General features: G+C 34.9%; 1 protein-coding gene across 1 annotated transcript; it reads right to left on the bottom strand.

The window, feature by feature from the left end:
* Positions 1-5,769: 5,769 nt before the first annotated feature.
* LOC107780244 (uncharacterized) lies at positions 5,770-7,396 on the bottom strand. Its single transcript, XM_016600776.2, has 3 exons — positions 6,703-7,396; positions 6,440-6,562; positions 5,770-6,122 (listed from the first exon to the last, which is right to left on the bottom strand). The coding sequence occupies exons 1-3, from the start codon at positions 7,118-7,120 to the stop codon at positions 6,043-6,045; spliced, it is 621 nt and encodes a 206-aa protein (XP_016456262.1). The 5' UTR covers positions 7,121-7,396; the 3' UTR covers positions 5,770-6,042.
* Between the last annotated feature and the right edge of the window lie 8,449 nt (positions 7,397-15,845).

Below are 15,845 nucleotides of genomic sequence, written 5' to 3'. Positions count from 1 at the left end.
GAGATGAATTATCAATAGCAGGCTCCCCCACTTGGCTCAAAGCCATAGATTAAAATACTTGATAACTCACAATACCCATATTTTATTACTGCCTTAATACAGCAGTCAGTTCAACGAAAATTCTTCTCAAGCTCAAGACACACCAACCATAAAATACTCCAATCATCCGCTAATCTCGCATTCATTCTCTTAACACTCAAGTCAACTTTCTCAACCAGGTTCAAATTCAAGTCTCAACACATATGCCCCCCTGGCAGAAAAGAAAATCTCTATTCACATCTTAAGGAACACACGTACATAGATTACTGCGCAGGAGATAACCCACCTGCTTAGTCTCAAATTGGCATCTTGTTATACCTCTTCGCAGCCACAATTACTATGAAATCACTTAATCTTTCTAAGTCCAAACTCGTTAACCAGACACTAGAATTTAATTTGCCCCAAAATTTAACAACGTGAAAGATCTCTCAAAACATTCACACTCGAGATTGTACGTCATATCAAAACAAAAATAAAGCACCTAATGGCCTTCCTTTACATTTCAAGGAACCACTTCTCGTCATATTCAAATCGTCTTAACAGATCTCGCAATTATATCATACTCATCACAAAGCCATTCCACCGCTCATCGAGCCACAAATTCCACTCGTAGGGACATTACCGGACATATGAGTCCAATGTACATGTTACAACTGAAGCTACCGAGCCTAAGCTGCGGTCTAAACCTGGCCTTAAGTCCTCCAGACTGGACCATCACCAAAACACATAACACACATCTTGAACCTCGTTCATAGAATCACAAGATGGCGATCGTCCGATCTGGTAGTACGTGTCCTCACCATCTGTGAGAGAATAGGATAACATAAATTTAGTTTCCGTAATCAACAAATTCACACGATAGAATACAAGAAAGTGAAATTTTCCTAAGGGTTCGGCAACCTCTCGAAGATAAGTACAGATGTCTCTGTACCGATCCGCAAGACTCTACTAAACCTGCTCATGACTCATGATACCTATGTCACCTAAAGCTCAAATACCAACTTGTCACGACCCAAAATCTCATCCGTCGTGATGGCACCTATCTCAATACTAGGCAAGCCAAAAATCTCAATAAACCACAATTTCTCTTAAGTTTGAAAATATAATATTTCAATAAAATCCACAAATCTTACAATTGCCGATACAACCACTCCCAAAACTTGTTGTCACTGAGTACATGAGCATCTAATCTGAATACAAGTCTGAAAAATACGGTCTATAATAGTCTGATATCAAATACAATAAACAAGTAGATATGGAAGAAGAGACAAGGTCTGCAAAACACGGCAGCTACCTCTGAATCTCCAAAAATGTCAACTGTGCGAGAGAATCAATACCTTCTATGATCGAGAACACCTAGATCTACACACAAAGTGCAGGGCATAGTATGAGTACAACCAACTCAGTAAGTAACAATAATAAATAAAGAACTAAAGATAGTGACGAGCTACACAGTTACAGTTCATATTCAGTAGTTCCAGCAAAGAATAGACATACTTTCAAATCTGGCAGTTTAATGTCAAATCAATTTTTATATAGTTCATGTTCATGTAATCCGTATATAAAATCTTTCAGAGATTTCACAACAATGACAGATAGCAACTAGGTGACAGCAGATAGCCCTCATCACTCACACTCAATGGGTACCCGCGCTCACTGGGGGGGTGTACAGACTCTGGAAGGGCTCCTACAGCCCAAGCGCTATAATCTGCACGGACAACTCACGTGCCATAATATAAATATCTAGATCTGCACGGCCAACTCACGTGTTGCACGACCAACACATGTGCTATAGTATAATATAAGGATCCGCACGGCCCACTCACGTGTTGCACGGATAACTCACGTGCCATAGTATAATATAAGGATCTGCACGGCCAACTCACGTGTTGCACGGACAACTCACGTGCTATAGTATCAATATCTCATAATCAGACTGTCGGCCTCACTTATTCATAAATCTCTCCAGTCTCTCGGGCTCTCAATAATCATGAAATCAGCCCAAACAACAATGATATGATGTATCAATAATAATAACAGAGTCTGAGATAAAATGTGCAAGTAAAAACTGAGACTGAGTACATATAGCATTTAGTAGGAAATTCAACAAGTACGGGACCTCTGTGGGTCCCAACAGTACTATCACATAGCCTAAGCATGATTTCTTACATGATTTACAGTCAAATTTTATCAACACATAGAGAGCATATAGCTAACAACAAATTATTCAACTTTACAGTTTTTCGGGACGGAACAAGTCACAATCCCCTCGGTGCACGCCCACACGCCTGTCACTTAGCATGTGCGTCACCTCCAAAATAATCACATAATACCAAAATCTGGGGTTTCATACCTTCAGGACCACATTTATAACTATTACTTACCTCAAACCGTGTAATTCTTTATTCCGCTATGCCCTTGCCATGAAAATTGGTCTCCGAAAGCCTCGTATCTAGCCATAATTAATTCGATTCGGTCAATACCAATTATTGTAATTAATTTCATTAGGAGATACTAATTTTCTAATAAAGTCCGAAATTAACTAAAAAATCGCACATGTCTCGGAACCCGATAAAAGTTATAAAATATGAACGTCCATCCAACCACGAGTCCAAACATACAAATTTCACCAAATTCCAACATCAACTCGACCCTCAAATCTTCAATTAAAGTCTTTGAAGATTTCTACCATTTTCAACCCAATCTTTACCCATTTGAACTCAACAATCTTTCCATAAACCTTATTGATATGTATAAATAATACTATTACACCCAAAAATCAACTCTTAATCACCCATCTTTACCCAAACTCGAAATTGAAGACTAGGGGTTAGAACCTTACCTCTTGGGTGAAGATCTTGTGATATTTCCTTGTTGGATTTCAAAGCTTGAACAAAACCTTGATGAACAAAGCACTTGAGCTTATTCATCTCTCTAGAACACTCTCTCTTCTCTCTAAAAATGTCATATTTTTGCTCCAAAATGAGTCCCAAAGCCTATTTATCAAAATGGGATCAGGTTATAAAAATAGAAAAATTAACCCTCCGAAAGTAGGTCTGCGGTCGCATAATGGACCGCAGAATGGGTATGCGGGCCGCAAAGTCGATCGCAAAATCGGTGCCCAGAACTGGGCTCTTCTGGTCCATTCTGCGACCATTTTGCGGTCGCAGAAGCAGTTTTGCGGTCGCATAACTATTTTGCGATCGCATAATTGGTCGCATAATTGTATTTTTCCATCCTTTGGTAATTTGGTCATAACTTCTTGTAGGAATGTCCAAATGATGAACGGTTTGAAGCGTTAGAAAATAGACTCAAAGATATTTCAATTTATAGGTAATACACCATATAACACTTTGTATCATCAGAGTTATGCTTATTTGAAGTTGGGTCTTGTGCGAACTCACTTGAACTTTAGTCTATTATGAAATTTCCAACTTCTACATTCGATGCCGAAACCTATCGAATCAAGTCCGATTGACCTCAAATTTTTTACACAAGTCATAAATGACATAACGAACCTATTTCAATTTTCGAAATCGGATTCCGACCCTGATATCAAGAAGTCAACCCCCGGTCAAACTTTCCAAAAATTCAATTTTCGCCATTTCAAGCCTAATTCTACTATGGACCTCCAAATAATTTTTCGGACATGCTCCTAAGTCCATAATCACCATACAGAGCTATTGGAATCATCCAAACTCTATTCCGGGGTCGTTTACACATAAGTTAATATCTGGTAAACTATTTTAACTGAAACTTCCAACATGAAATTCATTCTTTCAAGCTAACTCCGAAATACCTTAAAACCAAAACCGACAATTCACATAAGTCATAATACCTTGTAGGAAGTTATGCAAGACCTCAAATAGTTGAAAAGAGCGTAAATGCTCAAAACGACTGGTCGGGTCGTTACAAGTTTTTTCTCAATATCAACTCATTATGCAGTCCATTTAACTTTTATTTTTTCTTGGTATTGGACATTATAGAGTGGTCATGTATTTCCAATACGAAGGATTCTTATAAAATTGATTTTATTAATTTCAAAATATTAAATATTAAAAATTAGCATAGAAGGTATTGTAGTCCAAAATATAGGTTATTGTAGTTATTCCTTTTCCTATGAGTTCTTCCGTTTAATATTTTAGGGCTATTTTGGTATATTAATATTATATTTATGATTTTATAATAATATAGGTTCTCCTTTTTCTAAATGGATTTGGACAATATATACATACTCAAATTAAATTAGTAATAGGACATTATAATACGTTTTCAAATTAAATTAGTAATAGAAATTTTTAAGAAGTATATCCTAATGACTAAAGATATTTACTTGTTCAATTTTAAATGAATTAGACAATCCGAAAGTAATTATACTAATAGGATTCCTAAAGGTAATCATGTAGGATTCCTAACGTGTAGTATTGTGTCCTAAAACTAATAGGATTATAAGGCTAATATCTAGAATTCCGATTATACCCTTTTATTATTATTCTTTTAGACTCAAATTACTTGTGCTTGTAAGTAGCGAACAATAGATTGTTTTGATTAGTTTTTTTGTGGGGATGGAGCATATATATATATTTCACATATTTATAGTTTTCTTCAATTTTTATGCAATTTTACCTGTTTATAAATATTTACTGTCATTATATTATTTTATAAAATATTAAAAATTAAATACCTATGGGGCTTACGCTCCGTGCCTCAGGGCTTACGCCTCACTGAGTCATATGCAAAACGCCTCACCTTACGCCCACGCCTTTTAAAACACTGATTTATACTCCTAAGTGTTCTCTTTTTCATAAAAAGAGATATACTGTAGTACATAAATTCATTGTACTCTCTACTAATCTTTCTAAAAATTTATCTATGCATTATAAACCGTGCGAAGAGCGGATAAATTTACTAGTTTGTAAATTAAAGCTGGATTTTGTTGCTATTTGCCGGAAGGATAAGCCCAAAAAAATTTCAAAGTTTTCACCGAAATCGGAAGCTAAATCCAAGTAACAGAATAAACCAAATTAAATTCTTAATGTATTAATTGTTGTGAAGTTAAGTCTATAGGTTTAGGTGATAGAACGATTTCAAGACTTAATATGATTTGATTTCAATATAAAGAATTTGAATCTTCTGCATTCTATGACTGATAGAGAGCTTCAGGCTTGTCTTTAGAGGTAGAGCCGACAGGGGAACACCAAAAGCTGAAGAGAATTAACACAAAGTCACAAATTCGAACCGCATAAATATTTAAAAAATTTATGTTGACCCGTTCAGCACCGCATTTATCTAAACTTGCCCGCCCCGCATATGTCTAAAACCCGCACCGCCCCATTGTCATCCTAGGTGTTAAATAAGAAAATGCTCAAAAAAAGGATTCTAGTCAACTATTATCAAACGTCGTTAAAATAAAAGTTTATCAAACGTCGTTAGTCAATTTTAGTCAATCACGATTCTAAAATGGAGGACTTTTTGGTCCACCTTTGATGATGACCACATCGTTCATTGAAGACTAGATTGACATGGATCCTAATGACATGATTCATAGTTCACAACTAGCTTAAGCTTACTCGTGAGCAAGAATTCAATGCTTCTCATTAGTAAAAGCAGCACTTTGACTTCATATAATAGCCAGTTAAAACCCATAACATATATTTACATACATAAAGAAGTGCTCTAAAAATTTAGAGCTTCCATCATGGCCCTGATCTTAGTCCCCAAAACAAGATGTTCAAAAGTCAACAAAAAAAACTAAAATTGTTTGACATATATATTGGAAAGCAAAAACCATGGTGGGAATCCAAAAGCTGCTAGAAAAAAAAAATATCTTCAAACCAATGAAGCTACTTCACTCCTTGCCTTGATACACAAACCAGAAAGGTGTTGTGCCATTAACTCAAGACAAAAAGAAGAAAATTTCTCGTTCTTGAAATTAGACACATGACCAGGTTAATTTTGACTATGTTTTCTACTAATTAATATAGTCCAATGATCTCCAACCCTTCAATAAGACTGCTTGACAGAACAAGCCACTGCCTGTGCCCAATGCCTCAACTTTGTCTTAACTTGTTGAGGATCATCACCTGCACATAATATCATAATCACCAACATTATCAGAATATTACCAATATGCTAGCTAATATATAACTGTAATATCTTTAGAAATTACTTAGATAAAAGTTATTGCATCAATAATTAATTATCGTTTGTTCTATCTAGAGTATATAAGAATCATAACCTTTTCAATTTAACAATTTTGACTTTTACATTTGACTTTCTTAGCCTACATAAAACCCAAAGATTCTTTAATTATTGTGTGTGTATTCTGATCTAATTTAATTTCTCCGTTTTCTCATTGTTTTAGCTTTAAATAACAAAAACTATATAGATACCTAATTACCTGGGCTACAAATCTTCCAAGCATCAGCAGGATCACTCCTAGGGCTTCCAAACGACGAGGATCTAACTCCAAGTCCAAGAGAAGTTGATGAACCTGGAGAGGATAAGGAACCTTTATTGCTACCTGCAGTGGTGTTGAATACCCTTCGTTATAAAATTATAATAAGTATAGAGAAATTATATTGTGTTTTTACGTCAAAAAGTATACATGTATATTAAATCATGTACACCATTAATGGAGTTTCTAGTCTCGCCATTGGCTACCTGGTGAAGATATAGGGCTCGTCGAGTATTGACGGTTCACTGCAAAATAAAGATCTAGCGCCGGCAACGTGCTACAGAGCCTCTGGCCTTCTTCTTCGTTAAATCCAAACCCTAATTCTATGCAACCTTTGAGTTCGTTGAGATCCTCGTCCGTTACATCGTCATGATCTTGAATCCCAATTATATTCTTTTTCCTCTCTTGATGGAGAAACTGACGACGTCGTTTCTCCCATGCAATGTCACGTGGAATCTCGCACATGGAAAGTTGCTTCGATAACCTCTTATTAGGGTTCCTCCAAAAGGGTGGTGCCTCTTCTAAACGTTGTAACTCCTCGCATTCTGATAATTCACTCGAAGACGACGACGATGATGACAAATGTTTCTCCTGGTCCGCATGAGTAGTATTAACCTCCCCCATGTTGAATAGTCAGATCAAGATATTCGACTTTTCACATACAGGGAAAGTTAATCTTTAATAAAACAATATAACAATGATAATACAAATCGTAAAATTAGTTAAAATAATAAGACTTTTGGTGAAAGGTGATGAAAATAAAAATAGGCTGCCACGGCGGGGCTAGAAAACGACCGCCTTGGCTAGCCGTTAAAAATGTGTAGGTGAACAAGATGATTATATATAAAGGTCGATAGGCTATGGCTTTAATTTCTTTAAGGAAATGGAAAATTTGGCTTTGTAAAGGCAGGGTAATGGCATGCACTAAGGTTTAGGAAGAGTTTAATGTGGGATTGCTAAAGGACTGCCTTTATTTGCGGCCTTTCCCTCTTTAATTTGCAACTCTCCCTTCATTTGTAACGGCTAACGGTATTCAAGAGAAACTTGCTTCTTACATTATTTCTTGCATAAATGACTCGTTAGTCATTACGTTTAAGAAGATTCTTTTAATAAGTTTTTTTATTTATCAAAGAGATAAAGTACTCAAATTAACATTTGGATTAAATTCAAATAATTATTAGTGTTTCTTTTAATAAGTTCGTTTATTTATCGAAATTATTGCTCGACGACTGTGTATGAACCTACAAGAGCACTGCAACTTAAATTAAATACTCCAGAAATTTGAGTCATTTACCTTAATATACAAGATTAGTATCAATAGCTTACTTAATAATAAATAACCTTCCGTCTTCCAAACAAAATTAAGCCACCGTTATTTTAGTGCATGAGATTAATTTTGTAGTAAACACAGAAAACCAAACCGAGTGGAAAGGCTGGAAAATTGATTGCTGGAATTGCTATTTAAACGGGGCAAGCAATCCAAGTGTCATTTTGCGAGTCCAGATGCTTTAAATAACCGAAATCTCCAATTCCAGAAATTTAATGATCAGATAAGAAGTGCTTACTTGTAATATGAAATACACAGACACACTACAAATTTTATTTTTTAATTTGCTTATGCTTTATTGGGGTTTAATACTTTAACTAATTTCGGTGATCTGAGCAAGCTTACATGTAATAGAGTAAGAGTTTCAACTATTTATAGTTGATATATATAAAAACATAGTAAGAGAGTACTTTTTAGATTGCGACTAAGTGGTAAAAGAAGATTGTATAAGATGCCTTAGTCTCTTCACTAAACAATTTTAATACTCATTTATTATAATAAAATTGGTTATATTTGACATATATTTTATATATGCATTTTAAAAATGTGATATGCTTGCATTTAGTTGTAAGCATATCATTTTTTTCCTTCCATTTAACCCAAAAAAAATTCTCATATCCCTGGCCAGCCAAGTTCGATTGTTTCAACTCCAATGGCTTTCATCGTCTCAAGAAGATCCATTAAATATAGAAATCCTATAATCTGAGTCTACTAGAAATTGAGCCTCAACTTGGACTTCCCCATATCACACGTGAATCAAATTGAAAAGATGTATAACCAATTAACCATAATGCTAAACCAATTCACTAGCTTAGCCATTAGAAACAAAATCTGTCATTGTTTTCTATTGATAGGATTCGAACATGTTTTCTTAATATGATATTGTTATAGAAAAATTCATTGTGTTACGTGGCAGTGTTTACCAAGAATCTTGCATACGTTACTGATTAAAGTAACATATTATAGGGAAAAAAAGTCGACTCGTTTTATACGACGATGAAACAACTATTACAGATAGTAATTGAAGGAAAACATTGATTTATACTAAATAGATAACGGATAAATCATAAAACGAGAATTATTTATGTAGCGGAAGCAAAAATATGAGGTATATCGGAGCAACCTCAATCTCACAGTCTAAACCCTAGCTTTGATAGTAAAAAACATTATAGACAATATATTTAATTGTACACCTTAAATGTACTTATATATAAGAACTATTAGAGTTAATTTTAATAATCCTAATATCGCCTTAGAACATCCATTATGGGAGGACCCATATTTTCTACGGTAATTAAAATCCAAACCAAAGGCCCGGACGCGGAAAATTGTGTTTTCTGCTCATGAAGCTGTAGGAAAAATTTGAACCTCAAAATCTGAACAATTATTAAAAATTGCACCTATAACCACTCATACAATCAAAAATCGCATGCCCTTCCTAGGGCTCCAAAAGTATGCTTTGATTGTTTGACATGGAAAAGGCCAAAAGGGAAAACCAGATATGTTCTGATGTTGTATATATATTACAAACATACACAACAAATTTATATTTTTGTATATGGCAATACTTTATTGGGGTTTAATATGTTAACTAGTTTAGATGATGTTTATCCGTAAAACGGTACAATTGAATTTATACATGGTTTCTAGACAAGTGAACTAATTTGATCCTCAAATAATATAACAATTGAAGAAATGTATAATACTTAGCCTTGAAATATAGATGAAACAGCAGAGATGACAGTTCCGGGAACAAAACATCCGGACACAGCAATGATGAGATCAAAAAGCAAGTAAATAAAATTGTATTAAGCTTTGTATAGAATACAATGTAAGTTTTTCCAGAAAATTCGTTTCCCTTACAAAGGTAACTGAAGTCACTATTTATTGCTATGTCTAGGGAAAAAGGTCACAAGATCGTGCCCTCCTTTAATGTCAATTATGAGGGTCATTGATGAAAATGTAACGGTGAACATAAATGCTAAACTCTTTGTAACGGACCGTCGCTCTTACTAATGCTGCAGAATATTCCTTAGTAAATGTTATCGGGCGCAGAGCATTTAATACACCTTTATGAATATTATCATTTTCGGTGACAAGCAGAGTGACTGCGTTCGGTCCTCAGTCATCCCATCTTGGATTCCACGTGTCTTCCTTTTAATCAGCAACGTGTCATATCATATTTTACCCTATACAGATAACTAAGGTGGAAAACAAGGATGCAAATCAAAATCTCAAGCAGTTGTGAAACGTAAAGGAAAAGAAAATTGCGTATAAGTAAAATGTTGGCGGCTAAATTCATGGCCATGACTACCTTGATAATCGGAAAAAGTTGTGTTGAATCATGGGATGCCGCGTGTTCGAGGCATTAAATACGGAGAGACGTGCGTCTAATCAACCGTCACATACCTTCAGAGGGAGTTATAGTAATTCCCGCCAAAAAGATGTTTCTACAAACTTCCCGGTAACACAAAGTTATGTCACCGGAAAGCAGGGGGACTATCTGTATAAGGAAAAATATGATATGATACGTGACTGATTAAAAGGAGGACATGTGAAATTCAAGATGGGATGGCTGAGAACCGAATGCAGCAACTCTGCTTGTCACCGGAAAGGATAACATTCATAAAGGTGTATTAAATGCTCTGCGCCTGGTAGCATTTACTAAGGAATATTCTGCAGCATTAAAAGCGACGGTCCGTTACAAAAAATTTGACATTTATGTTCACCGTTACATCTTCATCAACGACCTTCATAATAGACATTAAAGGAGGGCACGATCGTAGGACCTTTTTCCCTAGATATAACTATAAATAACGAGCTCAGTTACCGTTGTAAGGACACAAATTTTCTGGCAAAACTTACATTGTATTCTATACAAAGCTTAATACAGTTTTATTTACTTGCTTTTTGATCTCATCATTGCTGTGCCCGGAAGCTTTGTTCCCGGAACTGTCATCTCTGTTGTTTCATCTATATTTCAAGGCTAAGTATTATACATTTCTCCAATTGTTATATTATTTGAGGATCAAATTAGTTCATTTATCTAGAAACCACGTATAAATTCAACTGTACCGTTTTACGGGTAAACAGATGATGTGAGCAAGTCTACATGTAATAGAGTAAGAGTGATCGTTCAACTTTATAGTTGATATAATTCAAGGATAATATAAATCTTTAATTATTAATAATTAAACTCTGAAAAAAATACAAAAATATAGTAGGGCAGTACTTTGTAGATTGTGACCAAGGTTCCTTAATTGATCTCTTCAATAAATAATTTTGTTTAATATAATAAAAATGGATATATTTGATATATGCATTTTAAAATGTGAGATATTTGCATTTGATTGTAATATTCTTGATTAGAAAAAAAATTATTTCATAAATTCACCTAAATCTTTTATAATCACGTGAAATGCAAACATATTCACTGGTCATATAATAAAAGGTAAATAGTTTCCTTTAATCAAGGAATAACACTTACTTTAATACAAATTATTAGTAGCCATGTGCATATTACGAATTACGTATATACTAGACCGGAGCCATCATAAATTTCACGTGCATCTCACAAAAATAATGGATCTTAAATCAGGTCAGATCATCATTTTTATAGGAATTACTAGAATACTTCTTGGTCAAATTATTTTATTTCAAATATATTTGTTGGAAGATGTGAGAGTAAAAGAAACTTTATATAATATATATTTCATTTATAATTAAAAACGAAGACTAGCACTTGCAAGAGTTGACCCCAACGAAAAGTTAAGCAACAAGAAAAGGTATTTTTAAAAAAAGGAAGCAAAATGCATTTTCTGGAGAGGTCTATAAACTGTGGCATTTGGAAAGGAATGAGATATCCATTTACAAATATTCATAAAGAGCGAATTGAAGTATTCTTCTTAGTATGGAATTCCTTAAGCTGAGTTTGATTCTGGCCACTCTTATCATCGCAGCCACTAGTTAGTAATCCATATTATCTCTATTTATCTTTGAATTGTACTTTTACATTGCTGCATTGGCCACATATATGTATGTATACTTATACAAGTTTGCACGAGTTTCATACGCATGTATGCCTGTAAGGATATACATGTACTTTTATGCATGACATTTAATTGTTGTTCATTTTCATATTTTATCGATCATTCTCTTATTTGATATGATGAAATATTTCAGTGAATGCGCCATGGTCCTCAAATACAAATGTCGTTGATGCACGGGATGTTGATTATGATATTTCAGGAATCAAGAGGAGGATAATGCCGCAACTTAATACCTGTGGGAGACTTTGTATTTCAGACGTTGATTGCGGTGATTGCATAATTTGTTGTACATGTCGTGCGTCGCCTGTTTACGATGAATCTCTATGTTTCGTGTAGGTAGTGTGTAGTGTCGACAATTAACTCAGCATTTCCTTTCCATCATTTCTTATTTCTTTATCTTTGATACTATGTACGAATAATAAAGAAGTCAAGGGAGTGACTTTTTTTCTCATGAATAATAATGGACTCCGCTCCGAAGATTGGCAGGAAATATCTTGTTTCATGCATGTATGATTCCTCCAAAATAGAGGTGCCAAACGGGCGGGCGGATATGAGACGGGTCAAAAACGGGTAATATAAAAACGGATAAATTATCTGATTCGATCCATATTTAATACGGATAAAAAATTGGTTAACCGCGAATAATATGGACAACCATCTTCTTGAATATGATTACTTTTGAGATAATTCCTAGTCTCCCAAACTTGAGACACCCCAATTTGAGGCTTTACAAATGTAAAGTTAAACTCATTAATTATACACTGGTTATCTATTTTCTAAGTAGATAATATGGTTCTTATCCATATTTGACTCGTTTTTAAATATTTTATTATCCAACTCATATTTTAATGGATAATACGGAGGAATAACTATGTTCTTTTATCCATTTATCATATTCAGTTAGTAGTTTATTGCATATGAAATCTGTGGTCTAGGTTTCCGGGTTTTTTTCATCTCATCAAATTTAAGCCTTTTCTTAACTTTCATTTTTGTTCGAAGAGCATACCACCGCGAGAGCAACTTCAACCGGCGAGTTGGGATGATTTTGGGCGGGTTAAAATGAGTTGAATCAATAAATAGGGAGGAGGTAATTAACCTTATGCTGAGATGGATTGAGTCAAGATATGTTAAATTTGGGTCATTGCCCAACCCGTCCAAGTCTTACCAAACTTTAATTAATGTGTTATTTTCTTATGAATGGTTAATTATCACATAAGACTATTTTTTTCTTTTGTTATAGTCATATATAATATATCAAACAAAAAATAATTATTTTAAAAATCATTTAGCAAAGTTACTCATGGATTAGTTTGGGCTAAAATTAAGCCCAACTTTAAATGGCTTGAGATGTGCTGCATCAAGATGGGTTGAGTTCAATAAATATGTGGATCAATGAATGGCTCAACCTTGGACGGGTTAAATTGATTTGGACTCAAATTACCACCCCTAACTTAAACAGGAATCTTACAAAATGTCCCAAATAAGTTTCAACTTACCGACCTCTAGCCATTAATCATAAACCTACTAAAATTAGTCAAGAACATATAAAAATTAAAAACACAAATAAATAAGGTTCTTTCTCTCCAAGAATCACATGAAAAAATCTCCTTCCATATTTTTAAGCGTAATCAGCAATATTAGATGCAAGACGGAAAAAAAATTCCATGGATGAGATGGCAAACAAGGTGATGAAATACAAAAACAAAAATACAAGATTCCAAAAATCAATGACTTTTTTCAATGGGTATGGTTTAAATTTATTGAAAACATATAGATGAATCAATATACAAATTTTATGAAAGATTGGAGGTGAATTGGACTGATTTGGTATCAAAATTCGTAGTTAACATCGAGTTTAAAAAATTCTCCTGCGACACATGTATCACATACACAGGTATACATGAATATACATGTTATACACATTTGATACAAATATGATATATATGTGCTACACAAATGATACGTAGCGTGATACACATATCATTTTTTTTCATGTTTCTTCTTCTACTTCGAATTTTCAATTCAAATCACCTCAAACTTCGCCAAATCATCCGTAAATTGAGATTCAAACTTCTTAAGATATACCCAATCTATTCTGATAACACCCACTCAGAAGAAAGCAAAAATTGAACCATTTTTTGGCTACAAATATCTAATTGGCTAATATTAGTAATATTTTATTAATTGGCCAATTTTTATAATAAGCTACTTATAAATGGACATAATTGGTAGTTTTTCAACTTAAACTATACTATTATTCTACTGAAAGTTGTCTTCATCGTGTGGCCACCACGACATTTGGTGCAACATTTTTTGGGTTTTATTTTAAAAATCTTGATTTTGTTTCTCATTCGAACACCAAATTTCCAAATTCTGATGAACTAACTGATGATGATCACCGACATATATCTTTTATTACTTCTGTAATGATTCGGCTAGTCGTTTTGAGAGAACTAGCTCTGAACCCCTATTTATTGCTCCCTCTATCTCATTTTTGGATTTTGTGACTCGCCGGGAGGTTTGGTTTTTGGTTTCAGGGTGAAATGGGGCACATAGTCCCTAAAATAAAAGTTTAAGTCGTAGGAATTGACCGTAGATTGAATTGTGTGAAGACGACTCCGAAATAGAGTTTTCACGATTCCAATAGCTCTGTAGGGTGATTTTGGTCTTAGGAGCATGTCCGAATGTTGATTTGAAGGTCCGTAGGTCATTTCAACATTAATTGACGAAAGTTGGAAAATTGGATAATTTTTGAAAAGTTTGACCGGGAGTGAACTTTTGATATCAGGGTCGGATTCCAATTCCGGATGTTGGAGTATGTCTGTAATGTCAATTATGACTTGTGTGCAAAATTTGAGGTCATTCGAACTTGATTTGATAGGTTTCGGCGTCAGATGTAGAAGTTTGAAGTTTTAAAGTTCATTAGGCTTGAATCGATGTGCAATTTGTATTTTTAGCATTGTTTGATGCGATTTAGAGACTCGACTAACTTCGTATGATGTTTTAGGTCTTTTTGGTATGTTTCGTTGAGGTCCCTAGAGCCTGGGTTGATTTCGGATGGTTAACGGATCAAGTTGAAGTTTAAAGAATGGCTAAAGTGCACCAGTTCTGGTACAACCGCACCTGCACAAGATTGACCGCAGGTGCAGGCACGCAGAAGCGTGAGGCCAAGCGCAGAAGCGGACCTAGAGAAGGTGGCCAGTGGTTAGAGGTGCAACGAGGAGGTCGCATAAGCGGCGTCGCTTCTGCAGAAGGATGAGCGTAGAAGCGGACTTGGTCCGTAGGAGCACGTGCGCAGAAGTGCTCCTTGGTCGCAGAAGCGTAGATATGCATTTGGGTCTGCAGAAGCGGACGTGTCTGGACTAACTGAGATCCGCACCTGCGGATTTCCGTAGGTGCGAATTCACTAGGTAGAAAAGGCCTAAGTTCGAGGGTTTGATTTCATTCTCCACTTTTGGACCTAGAGAGCTCGGACTGAGGCAAAATTTCGAGGGTTTTTCAGAGGAAACATTTACGTAAGGATTCTTGACTTGTTTTTGATTAATTCCCACTAAGATATCATTCATTCTTCCTTTAATTAGGGATTTGGGTTGAAAAATTTGTGAAAAGGGTGGAAAAATCCTTAGGCCGAATTTTAAGTTTTTGATCGAGAATTTTGTATCGGATTGAGTAATTTTGGTATGGGTGAACTCGATATTGAATGGGTATTCGTATTTTGTGATTTTTTCCCGATTCTGAGACGTGGGCCTAGGTCGACCTTTTGGGGCGATTTTTCGATTCTTTGCTAAAGTCGTAGATTTACTATTTAAATTAGTTTCTTGTAGTTGTATTTATAGTATGTAATTGCTTTTGGCTAGATTTAGGTCGTTCGGAGTCGGAAAGTCGAGGGAAAGGCATTCTTATCGACTGATTGAGCGAGATTTGGGGTAAGTGACTTGTCTAACCTTGTGTTGGGGAAATTCTCCTTAGTTTT

This window comes from Nicotiana tabacum, chromosome 19, assembly GCF_000715075.1.
Source record: "Nicotiana tabacum cultivar K326 chromosome 19, ASM71507v2, whole genome shotgun sequence".
Taxonomy (NCBI): Eukaryota; Viridiplantae; Streptophyta; class Magnoliopsida; order Solanales; family Solanaceae; genus Nicotiana; species Nicotiana tabacum.
This window is presented reverse-complemented; position numbering and strand designations above follow the sequence as displayed.

Coding starts and splice junctions, on each gene's coding strand:
- LOC107780244 (XM_016600776.2), bottom strand. CDS start 7,120: ATGGGGGAGGTTAATACTACTCATGCGGACCAGGAGAAACATTTGTCA. Junction 6,563..6,702: donor GAGCCCTATATCTTCACCAG/GTAGCCAATGGC, acceptor ACACCACTGCAG/GTAGCAATAAAGGTTCCTTA. Junction 6,123..6,439: donor TTGGAAGATTTGTAGCCCAG/GTAATTAGGTAT, acceptor TATTATGTGCAG/GTGATGATCCTCAACAAGTT.